Source organism: Triturus cristatus, chromosome 10 (assembly GCF_964204655.1).
Source record: "Triturus cristatus chromosome 10, aTriCri1.1, whole genome shotgun sequence".
NCBI lineage: Eukaryota > Metazoa > Chordata > Amphibia > Caudata > Salamandridae > Triturus > Triturus cristatus.
In genome coordinates, this window is record NC_140593.1 from 842,645,191 (window position 1) to 842,657,970 (window position 12,780).

General features: G+C 45.9%; 1 protein-coding gene across 1 annotated transcript in view; it reads right to left on the bottom strand.

Moving 5' to 3' along the window:
- LOC146790122 (UPF0764 protein C16orf89 homolog) overlaps positions 1-12,780 on the bottom strand; it is a 575,747-nt gene that overhangs the window by 145,051 nt on the left and 417,916 nt on the right. The window contains exon 5 of the mRNA XM_085630170.1: positions 5,720-5,858. Coding sequence (XP_085486296.1) covers positions 5,720-5,858 — 139 coding nt within the window. The remainder of the gene's footprint in view (positions 1-5,719; positions 5,859-12,780) is intronic.

Below are 12,780 nucleotides of genomic sequence, written 5' to 3' on the forward strand. Positions count from 1 at the left end.
AAACAACGTGAAAGACTGGAAATAATCCCCACTTTTAAATGAAGAGATACTTTCACTCCACCTCAGGCAGATGAACTTGCCCTGAAATATGCTTACAATGTAACAATCACATTGAGTGTGTTTTTGATTCAATTGCAGTACCCCAGTTCCATGTCCCACTGCTCAGCTAAGGAAAATAGTGGCACCACCAGGACTTTCCAGATTTATCAGACATGCTCACAATTAGTTAAAGTAAGTCCATTAACAATACACACCTTACTAGACCCAAATCATCTCTCATTGTATGTGAGAGAGATCTGAATTATGTATTTTTCCTTTGCGCTCAGAATAGGCATACCAAATGGCAGATAATTTGTTTCTATTCAAGATCTCAACATCACAAAGTTTTGCCATTAACAAGACTATACAGGTACTTTCCCCATGGTTTCCTGGAAATTGTAGTGTTTATAAATATAATTGGAGAGCAGAGTAGTTAAAAAATGAATTTCTCTGGATTTTTTATTTTAGAGTTTTACCAGTCATAAGGCCCTGAGGAGAACCCCACAACTGAGATGGGGCTGGAAACGCATTGGCGTCAATTTCTACTGGGACAAGAATATGAATTGAACTTTTCTTAACTTTTGGAGCGAGGTTTACGTAAAAGGTTTTGCCCCAACAGGCCACAAATGTGTATCCAGTAGGCAACAGCCCTTACAGTAGAGATGAATAGCTGCAAGTAATATTCACCCACATGGCTGTTGCTTTGGATATTAACTGGATTCAACCTGAATGCAACTTTGTTTATGTTGTCTTTCATAAATATTGTTTGTGTAAACTGTATGTTTTGTACATTTTGTATATATGTGTAAAAAATTGGTGAGGGTGGTATGTCTTATGGAATGACATGCTCCATTAAAAAAATGAACTTGCAAAAAAAGTTGTAGAAATATAAGTAAATAAATTCGCAAGACTATTCGAATCAGCAACAGTTTTTAGTCTGTTGAAACAAATACAGCACCCTAGATGTGACGGCTTGGTACCTTTTATGTTACTTAATTAGTCCAGGCCCTACTCTGCCACCCTTGGGCCAAACCCCTCTGTCTGTTGTATTTAGAGAAAGTAGGCATTTCTCTTCTCTTGCAGCGCTGTGTGCCTGCAGCCTGTCTCCAATACACGGTTGGGGTGGGTGACAGCTTCATTTTGTGCATTCTCTCTAGACAGCCACAAACACAGGGAGGTTAGGTGTGTTGGAGTACTCAAATGCATTATGATGGCTTTTCCAGGGCAGGAAGGAAGGGAGAAGCTGACAATTTCACCTGAATAGGCAGGGTCCTGTCCCTACACAAAGGGATGATTAGCCCCTACAGTTAGTCTGGAGCCAGGACTGGGAAGGAAGGGAGCCTGTGTACTTCCAAGACCCTTCTTTGAAGTCATCCCCACTTCAAAGGCACAACTGAGTAGAAGTACTGGGTCTCTGACACCACCAAATCAGACACTTCTGGACCGATCACTGAACTCTGTCACAAGAACTGCTGTGCTGCATCAAGGGCTGACATTCTGCTGGACTGCTGATCTGGAAGACCCGCTTTTCTATTGTGGTGCCCAGCTGCTCTCTGACCCTTCTGAGGGAGAACTTGACTCTGCCATGCAACTGAAGTGATCTCCAAGGGCTTTTTGGCTTGCCTCCTGTTTTTTGAGACTCAGGGATATCAAAGTCTCTACACCTGCTTCTGTGCCTGGTTCACTGGAAGTGGACCCAGATACTTGCACCAGAGAAGTCAATGCATGCCCAATCTGGTGAATCAACCCTGCTGCTGGAGTAAAATTGGCGCATCTCTCTCAGAACCAACGCATCGTCTCTAAAGCTGGACACATCAGAACCGTGCATCGCCGCTGCAGCAGTGTGGTGAGATTGACACATCCCCTCGACTGCCTGGAGAATCCCAGCGCATCGTACGTCAGAACCAACGCATCTCGGTGCTTCGTCTTCGGAACCGACACATCACCACCACTGCCTGGAGAAAATTGATGCATTACCTCAACTGCAGGCTCGACCGACACATTGCTCGTCTGTACCTAGCAGCTCACTGTTGCGACCAGGATCAAGGTACTCTGCTAATTAGGCCTGTGTGGCTGCTTTCCCCTATTTGCGCCCCATTGCAGTCAGGCTGAACTGTTAGCTCTGCCCCGGCCAGCACAACCAAATAGCCCCTATTGATGCTTATTCCTTCTAAGCGCTACAACTCAAAATTCATTTCTTGACTTCGAATGATTAGAGCTTTGGCCTTGATATATTTATAAAATTATTGTCTATTTTACTAACCTAATGTGGAGTCTTTTTATGGTGTTTTCATTGTGTTACTTTGAATTGTTTTACTCACAAACTTTACACATTGCCTCTTGAGATAAGCCTGACTGCTCTGTGCCAAGCTACCATAGGGGAGCACAGGTTATCTTTTAGTCTGTATCTGACCCACCCTGACTAGGATTGTGGTGCCTGCTTGGACAGGGTGCATACCTCTGCCAACGAGAAACACAATTTCTAACACCTTGTATTAAAAAAAACAAGAATTTGATTGAAAAAAGTAATGTTAAAGTGACATAATAGTTAGTTATGGTAATAAAATCTTAGCTTGTGTTTAAAAAAACTAGAAATTCACTGAAAATAACAAAAGTTAAAGTGAGGCTATATCTAGGTGTTGAAAGAAGATAACAACTAATTTTTAAAACCTAAAAAAATGAATTTTACCTGTTATAATCTGCTCAGCTAAATATAACTTGTGGCCACGCCATCTAGTCCTTCTGATCTCATAAATTACATCACTCATGATATGTTAAATGGCATCATTGGTGACATCACTGATGATATCTCAAATGACATTCATTCATTGTGTCATGGTGAAATTACCTGCTACTGGGAATTGCTGCAAGTAAAACGATATGCATATAGCTGATGATATTCTACGTAAATCTTAATCTTCTCAGATCCCAAAATTCTGAAGTTCTCGGCAGACCCAAGCACCTGTTTTTTTTACAGGGGTGCTTAATACACATGGGCCCACATAATGGGTCAAAATGTCTTACAGGTGCATTCTAAAGCATTCTAACGGTACTGAATGAAATCCTTACATTTTGGGTCTACACAGTCTGTTGCTTTTCTGGGCATTCAGATAGCCCATAAGTACACCCACTAGATGCTTGAGGAGGGTACTTGCATGCGTTCACGTCAGATGCAGAACAGAGTGCTTTCTCTCCAACCCATGTTCCACTCTGGTTTGCATCTAGGAGATTGAGCAGTTGGGCCTCCAGAGGAAGGGTTTATCAGCAGCATTTGCTAAAGCTATTTTGCAGTCCCATCAGCCACCCAAAGTGGAGATCCTTCTGTTAGTCGTCCTTGGATGGATTTGACCTCTTTTGAAAAAAAACATTTGGGTGCATATCAACAAGGGGTGGCGATTATTGCTGCTTTAGAGCCTGTTTTCGGGCGAAAAGCGGCGCTTATCAACAAGGACACGCTAGCACGTGTTTCCTTGCAAATGCGCCCCTTGTCAGCAGGCCTCCCATCGCATAGCTAATGAGATGCAAAGGAGGCATGCCTGACAAGACTCCCTTGGGAAAATATCGCTAACTCAGCTTCGTCATATTGACAACGAGGGTTAGCGATATTTAAAATCACGTTTAGTATACCTTAACGCAGGAATTTAACGCCTGTTAAATTCCTGACTAAGGCATACCTAACATGGGGGTTGGAATGTGTGGCTAAGACCACAGGCCCTATCACCTATGATATCGCCGTTTCCCGCCATGGAAAACGGCGATATCCCCACTATCTCTGCAATTTTTATCACCTTGGTGATGCGTGTTGTTGATAACGCGCTAACCAGGCGATAAATTCCAGAGATAGCCGGCGATAAATATGCAAGCGCTAAGCGTGCTTTGCAATATTTATCGCCGCCCCTTGATAATATGCCCCTAGTTGATATTCTGTGCCCTGCGAAGGACTCTTGAAACCCATAACATCGTTTGCTTTCTTTGGCAGCCACTTCTTCTCAGATTTGACTAACTTCCTATCCCTCTTCCGTTACTGTTCTCCACTTTCTTCACCCCCAGGTACCTATCATCTTTCCTTCTCCACAAATTGATTTTTTTCTTAACCCTTCAACTTAAGGCTTTCTTCTGAGAGGAAACATTGCACTAACTGGATGAGAAGAGAATGGCTAAAATGTATCTGCGAATATAGTGGCGTCTGCATATCTCTTAAACATTTTCTTTTATTTGGAGTACAAAAGGGTGTCTGAGGCCTTCTTCTGCTATCCAACGTTATTGCTTGACCTGCTTGCTTTAAATCAGAAATGATCCATCTGTGTGTTTTAGAATATTGTACATGCTAGTAGGGGTGTTGAAAATGAACCTCTATTTGTTTTTACTTCTTGACATTTGGGAGTTTCGAGACAATCGGTTTTAGAGTAACTGAATTTGCATCTCTCGAATCTGCTTTGTTTTCACAAGGTGAATAAAGACATTTCTGGACCTGGAAGTCCAGCTGCCTTATAGGTTGCTATATCCTCAGAGAGTAAGCAAGTGTTGAGAGGTAGCGAGACAATGAAGTAATATCTTGATTGCATATTGGAAATGTTCATTGAGCAGAGTCTTACTACTTTTAGTGGCAGTCACTATATTTCGGATTTACTTCCTGTTTTGACTCTGCCCTTTGGGTAGTATAAATAATTTGGTGGATAACTCAGCAACAAATAATGGAGAAGCCAGTCCTATTAGGTTACAAAAGTACTCACATTTTACACATACAACGTATGAAGTAATTACAACACCAGCTCCCACTATAGTAGGTGTTTAACTGGTCAATCCATTTGGTTGAGATGCTGTGGGGGATATTTACAAGGAAGTGGCTGAGAGAGGCGTTAGCCTTCCTGGCCTAACGCCTCTCTCCGCCAATTCTGAAACGCGAGGCTGCACCATATTTACAACGATATGGTGCAACCTGGCGTTTCCCCCTGTGATGGCACTACACTTAGCAGTGTAGGGCCAACGCAGGCACCCTTGCACCATAGTGCAAGGGTGTCTGCGTGCAGGGGAGGATTGTTTACGTGTAGGAAGGCGTCACTTCCTGCACATAAACAATCCTTAAATGCCATTTTGTCACTTTCATGTGTGCTGCCTGATGCAGCACACATGAAAGTCACAAAATAGCATATTTTTTTAAAGATTGTTTATGTACAGGAAGGATAACCTTCCTGCACAGAAACAATCCATGGCATTTTGCTTTTTCCATTTGTCCTGCACAAGGCAAAAATGAGGAGAAATAATGCATTACTCCTCGTTTCGCCAACGTCGTTCAATAAAACGATGTGGTGGAGATAGGTGTACAAATGACCCTCTATGTTTTAATGCTGTCTTATCATTTAAAGCTCTCTCGTATTAAGTTTTTTGTTTTTTAGAACTTAAACTTTTGAATATTGGGTTTATTTAAATGATTTAAAATACGCTATAACATGTTTTCACTGACTAACTCTGCCCTTAGAATTATTAATACTGTTTTGGTAGTCAGGAAATCATATTGCAGAGAACAGTCATTGCTATACCCTAGGATCTACGTTTCAGAAGCTCATACAACAAGAAGGATAACCGGGGGTGGGTAGGACTCGGCATAATAAAGTTTTACAGCAACTAATCACTCATTTCGTACAATCTACATGACTGTGGCTACAAAACACCCACTCACTGTTTTCCATAAACAGATCTTGCTGTCCAAAGGGGTAGCCATCTTCTTCAATCTTCTGGTTAAGTTTCATCATGCTGGAGCAAAATATTTTCTCGTAGTCATGGGTTCCCTTTTTAAAGAGGGGATCACTGCATCCTTTCTACAAGTAAACACAGCAACATATATTCCTCATTAGAACTCCAGATTCGAAGTAGAGGCATATGTAAAACGTCATTGATTGCAGATAGCTGTTTGAAAAAATAAGATGTTAAGTTTATTGGTTCAGTGCACATTGAGCCCGATGGAGCAGATGGGGTTACAGCCAGACAGCAAACGTTTATTGTGAGCACTCACCTTATCGACCAAGGACACATAAAAGGCAGAATTGCCCCTCCAGGATGCAAACCTACGACCAGAGGATCATGCAAAGATCTATGTATAGATTTGATACTGTGGTCTACGGGGCCGGTCGAACCGGCAAAATATATATATATATTTTTTCACGTTTTGTGCTTAAACGCTGTTTTATTCTTGCGTCACCATTTTACATTCTTGGGACTTGACATTTATTATGGAAATAGTTTTACAAGAAACGTAATACTCACTTCACTGTACAATATCTTTAGTGGCTAAATATACTACTTTTTAATCAGTGGCGGCTCCTCCGCTAAGGCACAGGAGCATTGCCCCACTGCTATTTGAGCAATGTAAAAATTAAAAAATAACATGATAATAACAAGCCATGATTATCATTTTATTTTTCTGCGAGAGATTGGAGCCAGGTCTGTTGAGGGCGGGGCTGAGCACAGTGAGGAGCGTTTTTTGCACTCCCAAAGTGCGCATGATTGTTTGGCCGGCGGGCCGGCTAAACAATGATGTGCACTTAATATGTGGAGAACATGCCCAGGCTCCCATGTACTGCCTGAGCGGCCAAACAGGCTGCTCAGACCAGTTATGACGCTGCTCATGCAATGTCGTGATTGGCTGTGAGAGGCTAGTAGCTGGGGTGCTTGCAGCACTGCTGAGTGAAGACGGAGAAAAGGGTGTTGTAGCGGCTGCGAAGAAGGAAAGTTTTGAAAAACATTTTTTTTATCCAATTTCCCCCCACCCCTGTACCGAAGTAGCCGCCACTTGTTGTTATTAGCAGACTTTTGCTTACCAGTGCTGCAATCTCAGAGATGCACCATTCTGTATGACTAAGAGAGTAAGTGGTGGACATTTTAACGACGCGGCTCACTTTTGTTTCAGCATGGTTCATCCGGGAGTGAAAGACTAGAGGAAGAAGGGGAGCTGGGGCGTTGCTTAGTTATTAAAAGTCAGAGGGTGTTGATAGAGTCGTAACCACATGTTCGAGGCATATGAGCTGCAGATTATACACTGTGCATAGATCGCCATCTGGTGTTGGGCCCGGATGTTTGCAGTTTGTTTTTCCTCTTGGAAAGTCTATGGAAGTCACGAGTTCGGTGACTCCTCCTTTGGTTCCATATTGCGCATGGGCTTCGGCTCCATCCTCAGATTGTTTTTTTCCGCCATCGGGCTCGGATGTAATACTTCGCGCTCCGGTTCCGAACTTTCCAGTTCACCGATCGATGCACAAATCCTCGCTCATTGAGCTTCTTCAAAGATATAAATCATCTTACTCATCTTCTCTTCGGCACTTCTTCGATTCCGGTGGTCGACGGCGGCCTTCGGGCCTATTCCGGCTCCGGTCTCGGCTGATGGAAAGAACTCCCTTCAAGAAGTGCCCTCGATGTGGGTCCAAGATTCCCCACACCGATCTCCATGAGGTGTGCAACCTCTGCCTCTCCCCAGAACACGAGGTCCGAGACTGTCCCGCCTGCAAGTCTTTTTGCTCAAAGAAGACCATTCGAGATCGAAGGGCTAGACGCAACATGGCGCACTCCTCGACCTCCGCTCCAGTCGACATCTTCGGGGACGACGTCGAAGCTCCGGGACAGCAGGACATCGAACAGGAGGACGACGACCTCGTCAGCGCTTCTGAGGCTGACGACTTAGATCTGGAGGACATCACCCCGGCGCAGCGGGTAGTGAGTACAATTCCCCCTCCCACGCCGATACCGAAAAATGCTTCGGTCACACCTTCGCCTCCGGGCCTTGGCAAGATCAAGGACACTGCTTCTCACACCCCACCTTCGGGCCCGGTAAAGAAGCCTATTAAGCCTTCCGGCAGCTCGGGCTTGAGCCAGCCGACCACCGGTGCCGAGAAACACCCTTCGGCACCGAAGAAAAAATCGGCCTCTGCACCGAACCTGGTGCCGAAGCCTTCGGGGTCGAAACCTGCCCCTCCGGCGCCCACCAAACATCACAAGACCCTCGGCACCGACACTCCCGTGCCGAGACCTTCTTCGGCACCGACCAAAAAAACGGAGGTTCCAAGGAAGCACGGCTTCGACAAACCTAAAAAGCCATCGGCCCCGAAACCTTCGGCGCCGACCGAACAACGTGTCACAGGAGCTTTTCACACCGGATCCTTTGCAAAAAATCCTCACCAAGGATCCAAAGACTGGACACTTGACATTGTCTTCAAAAAAGAGACACTTGGACAAGCCAGCTCCACCTCCACCTCCAAAGAGAAAGGACATTGCTACCTCTCCTTTCAGGGTGCCTTCCCCACCTCCTCCTCCTCCTCCTCCACCCTCTCCACCTCCACCCCCTCCACCTCATCGTTCCCCCACCTTGTCTCCTGTCCCAGATGATTTGGGGGACCCTTACTATGATCCAGCAGATGTGCCACAAGATCCCACCACTACTGGATCTCAAGACCCATGGGATGATTATAACAATCCGGACATCCCAGATGTCCCACAGGATGACCTTTATCCATCTAGGCCATCCCCTCCTGAAGATTCCTTGGGTTTTCACCATTTGTTACAACGGGCGGCACACTACCACGGGGTGGAATTACATACCGACCCAGTGGAGGAGGATTTTCTCCTAGACACCTTTGACGATACACATAGGTCCACTGCGATTCTACCTATGTTAAAGGGCATAATTAAACAAGCCCATGAGGTTTTTAAAGACCCAGTCAGGGCCAGGGTCCTAAACCCTCGGATAGAGAAAAAGTACAAAGCTGCCCCCACAGACTCTTCTTACATTAAAGGCCCTGCACCATTAGACTCCCTAGTGGTATCTACAGCTAGGAAGCGCTCAAATTCTCAGGCGTCAGGCGAGGCGCCCCCACCTGACATAGAATCCAAGCTCCTAGATGAGTCAGGGAAGCGCACTGCGTCACAAGCGGCCAATATCTGGCGTATTGCCAATACGCAAGCACTGTTGGCCCGTTACGACAGGGCGCATTATGATGAGTTAGAGACCATCATGCACCATCTCCCTGAAAAGTACAAGACTAGGGCTTTCAAACTTATTCAAGAGGGAAAAACAATAACCAATACCTCGATACGATGTTCCCTAGATGCGGCAGATACAGCCTCCAGGGCCATAAACACCAGTGTCCTTCTCCGTCGCCATGCCTGGCTCAGGGTTTCAGGGTTTAAACCAGAGGTTCAAGCCTCTATATTAAATCACCCATTCGACCAAGATCATCTATTTGGCCCTAAAGTAGATGAAGCCCTCGAAAAAATGAAAAAAGATACAGACACGGCGAAATGTATGGGAGCCCTACAAACACAGACTCCCAGGCGCTCCTTTCGCCGTTCTTCCTTTCGGGGCACGGGCAGAGGCTACTCCTTGGACAGTGCATCCATGTCCTATAAATCCCCTCCTCAATCTACCTTCACGAAGGGTTATCAAAGAGGCGGATACAGAGGCAATAATAATAAGGGCTGAGGCAAAACAAATACCGCCCGCTCTGCCACACCTCCTGCCCAATGACTTTCCCCCGCTCCCTCCAGACCATTCCACTCCGGTCGGAGGCAGACTACAACATTTCCTTCACGTCTGGGAGACAATCACCTCAGACAGATGGGTGACACAAATTATTCAGTCAGGGTATTGCCTAGAATTAACATCGACACCCCCCAACATTCCACCCAGGCACCGCCCTATGTCGCAAGAACATACTGCGCTACTAACACAAGAGGTGTTCTCCCTCCTGCAAAAAGGAGCAATAGAGCAGGTCCCCATAAATCAACAAAATTTAGGGGTCTACTCCCTGTACTTTCTAATTCCAAAGACAGACGAGACCCTACGACCCATCTTAGATCTCAGACCTCTAAACACCTACATTCATTCAGACCATTTTCACATGGTAACCCTCCAACAGGTTCTTCCACTTCTCTCCCAGAACGATTTTCTCACCACTCTGGACTTGAAAGACGCGTACTTTCACATCCCAGTACACCAGTCTCACAGAAAGTACCTCAGGTTTGTGGTAGACGGACAACACTACCAGTTCAAGGTGCTCCCGTTCGGGGTAACAACAGCACCAAGGGTTTTCACCAAGTGCCTGGCAGTAGTGGCTGCACACCTCAGAAGACAGCACATTCACGTCTTCCCCTATCTGGACGATTGGCTGATAAAAGCCACGTCCTACCAACAATGTGTGCAACATACCGCCGCTACGGTCCAACTACTTCACCAGCTAGGTTTCACGGTGAACCATCAAAAATCCCACCTGGTACCATCACACACAAAACAGAATCTCGGTGCCACCATAGACACCTCAAAAGCCATAGCCTATCCCAATCCTGCCAGGATTGCAAAAATACAAGCGCTGCGTCAAAAATTCCTATGTCAACACTCTCTCCCAGCAAGAGTGTTTATGCAGCTCATAGGGATGATGGCCTCTTGCATCTTTATAGTGCCCCATGCAAGACTCCAAATGCGTCCACTCCAAGAGTGCTTAGCGCGCCAGTGGAACCAGGCCCAGGGACAACTGACAGATCTGGTGTTGGTAGACGGTCGCACCAAACACTCTCTGCAGTGGTGGAACACCATAAACCTTTCCAGAGGTCGACCGTTTCTGGACCCGGTCCCACAGATAATCCTAACAGCGGATGCATCGCTCTCCGGCTGGGGAGCTCATCTGTTACATCTCACAGCACAGGGCACGTGGACGCCGCAACAGAAGTTACTCCACATCAACCATCTGGAGTTACTGGCGATCTTCCTCGCCCAGGCGCAGATTTCAGGCAAGGCAGTCCTCATTCGCACAGACAACATGACTGCCATGTACTACATTCAAAAACAGGGGGGCACACACTCTCCACAGCTCTCTCAGTTAGCACAGAGCATATGGAGATGGGCAATTCCACAGAAGATTTTTCTCCTAGCCCAACACGTCCCAGGAGTACAAAACACCGTGGCAGATCTGCTGAGCAGACAGACACAGCAGATCCACGAGTGGGAACTTCACCCACAGGTTCTTCACCCGTTCTTTCAGAAGTGGGGGCATCCACACATAGACCTATTCGCCACCCACGAAAACAAAAAATGCCCAAGCTTCGCCGCCAGATATCCACACCCATTGTCCGAAGGCAATGCGATATGGATGAACTGGTCAAACAAATTTGCATACGCTTTTCCACCTCTCCCACTAATTCCATTAGTGGTGCGAAAGCTACAGCAGCATTCCCTAACTCTGATCCTGGTAGCTCCAACATGGGCCAGACAACCGTGGTACACCACACTGCTGGAACTCTCAGTAGTACCACACCAAAAGCTACGCCTCTCGCCATGCCTCCTAACCCAGAACCATGGAGAGATCAGGCACCCGGACCCAGCTCAACTCAACCTTGCGATCTGGCTCCTGAGGTCCTAGAATTTGGATACCTTAACCTTCCCCCTGATTGCATGAACATTATCAGGGAAGCTAGGCGCCCTACTACTAGGGCGTGCTATGCAGCAAAGTGGAAAAGATTTGTTGTTTACTGCCACAACAACGCAATCAATCCTTTAAATGTATCCATACAGCAGATTATATGTTATTTACTCCATTTACAAAGGTGTAACCTAGCATATACTTCCATTCGGTTACACCTCGCTGCAATTGCTGCCTATTTACAAAATAGGCAGCACCTCTCACTTTTCAAAGTGCCTGCCTCAAGGCCTTTATGGAAGGCCTCAAAAGAGTAATTCCACCCAGAGTGCCACCCTCACCTGTTTGGAACTTGAATATAGTTCTCACACGGTTAATGGGACCCCCTTTCGAACCATTATATAAGTGTGAGCTGCAATTTCTCACATGGAAAACAGCTTTTCTAGTGGCCATCACTTCCCTCAGAAGAGTTAGTGAAATACAGGCACTCACTATGCAGGAACCTTTTCTTCAGATGCATCACAACAAGGTTGCACTCCGCACCAATCCCAAATTTCTACCCAAAGTCATTTCTCCATTCCATTTAAACCAGTCGGTAGAATTACCAGTCTTTTTCTCGCAACCCCAAACAGTTGCGGAAAGAGCCTTACACACACTGGATGTTAAAAGGGCTTTACTTTATTACATCCAGAGAACACTACCTTTCAGATAAACCAAACAGCTATTTGTTTCCTTCTCCCCACCACACAAAGGCAACCCTATTTCCAAATCAGGGATAGCTAGGTGGATTGTAAAATGCATACAGATTTGCTACCACAAAGCAAAACGAACTCTATCGGTTCCCCCTAAAGCTCACTCTACAAGGAAGATAGGGGCTTCTATGGCTTTCCTAGGGAACATACCACTAGATGACATCTGCAAAGCAGCGACATGGTCAACACCGCACACCTTCACAAAACATTACTGTGTAGATGTGCAAACCAAGCAACAAGCTAGTGTGGGCCAAGCTGTACTAAAAACACTGTTTCAAACGACTGCAACGGATGCCGGTGGCCACTGCCAAGGGTTGGGTACTGCTATGTAATCTATGCACAGTGTATAATCTGCAGCTCATATGCCTCGAACGGAATATGCTACTTAGCAGTATGCATCTGTTCTTGGCATGTAGAGCTGCAGATCTATACACGCCCACCCGCCTCCCCGGCTGCCTGTATCCGTTCCAGTCTTATCTTATTTAGATACAATACACATGGGTTTCTTTACTGTTACTACTACGCTCCATCTTTCCCTGCTGGCGAAAAACAATCTGAGGATGGAGCCGAAGCCCATGCGCAATACGAAC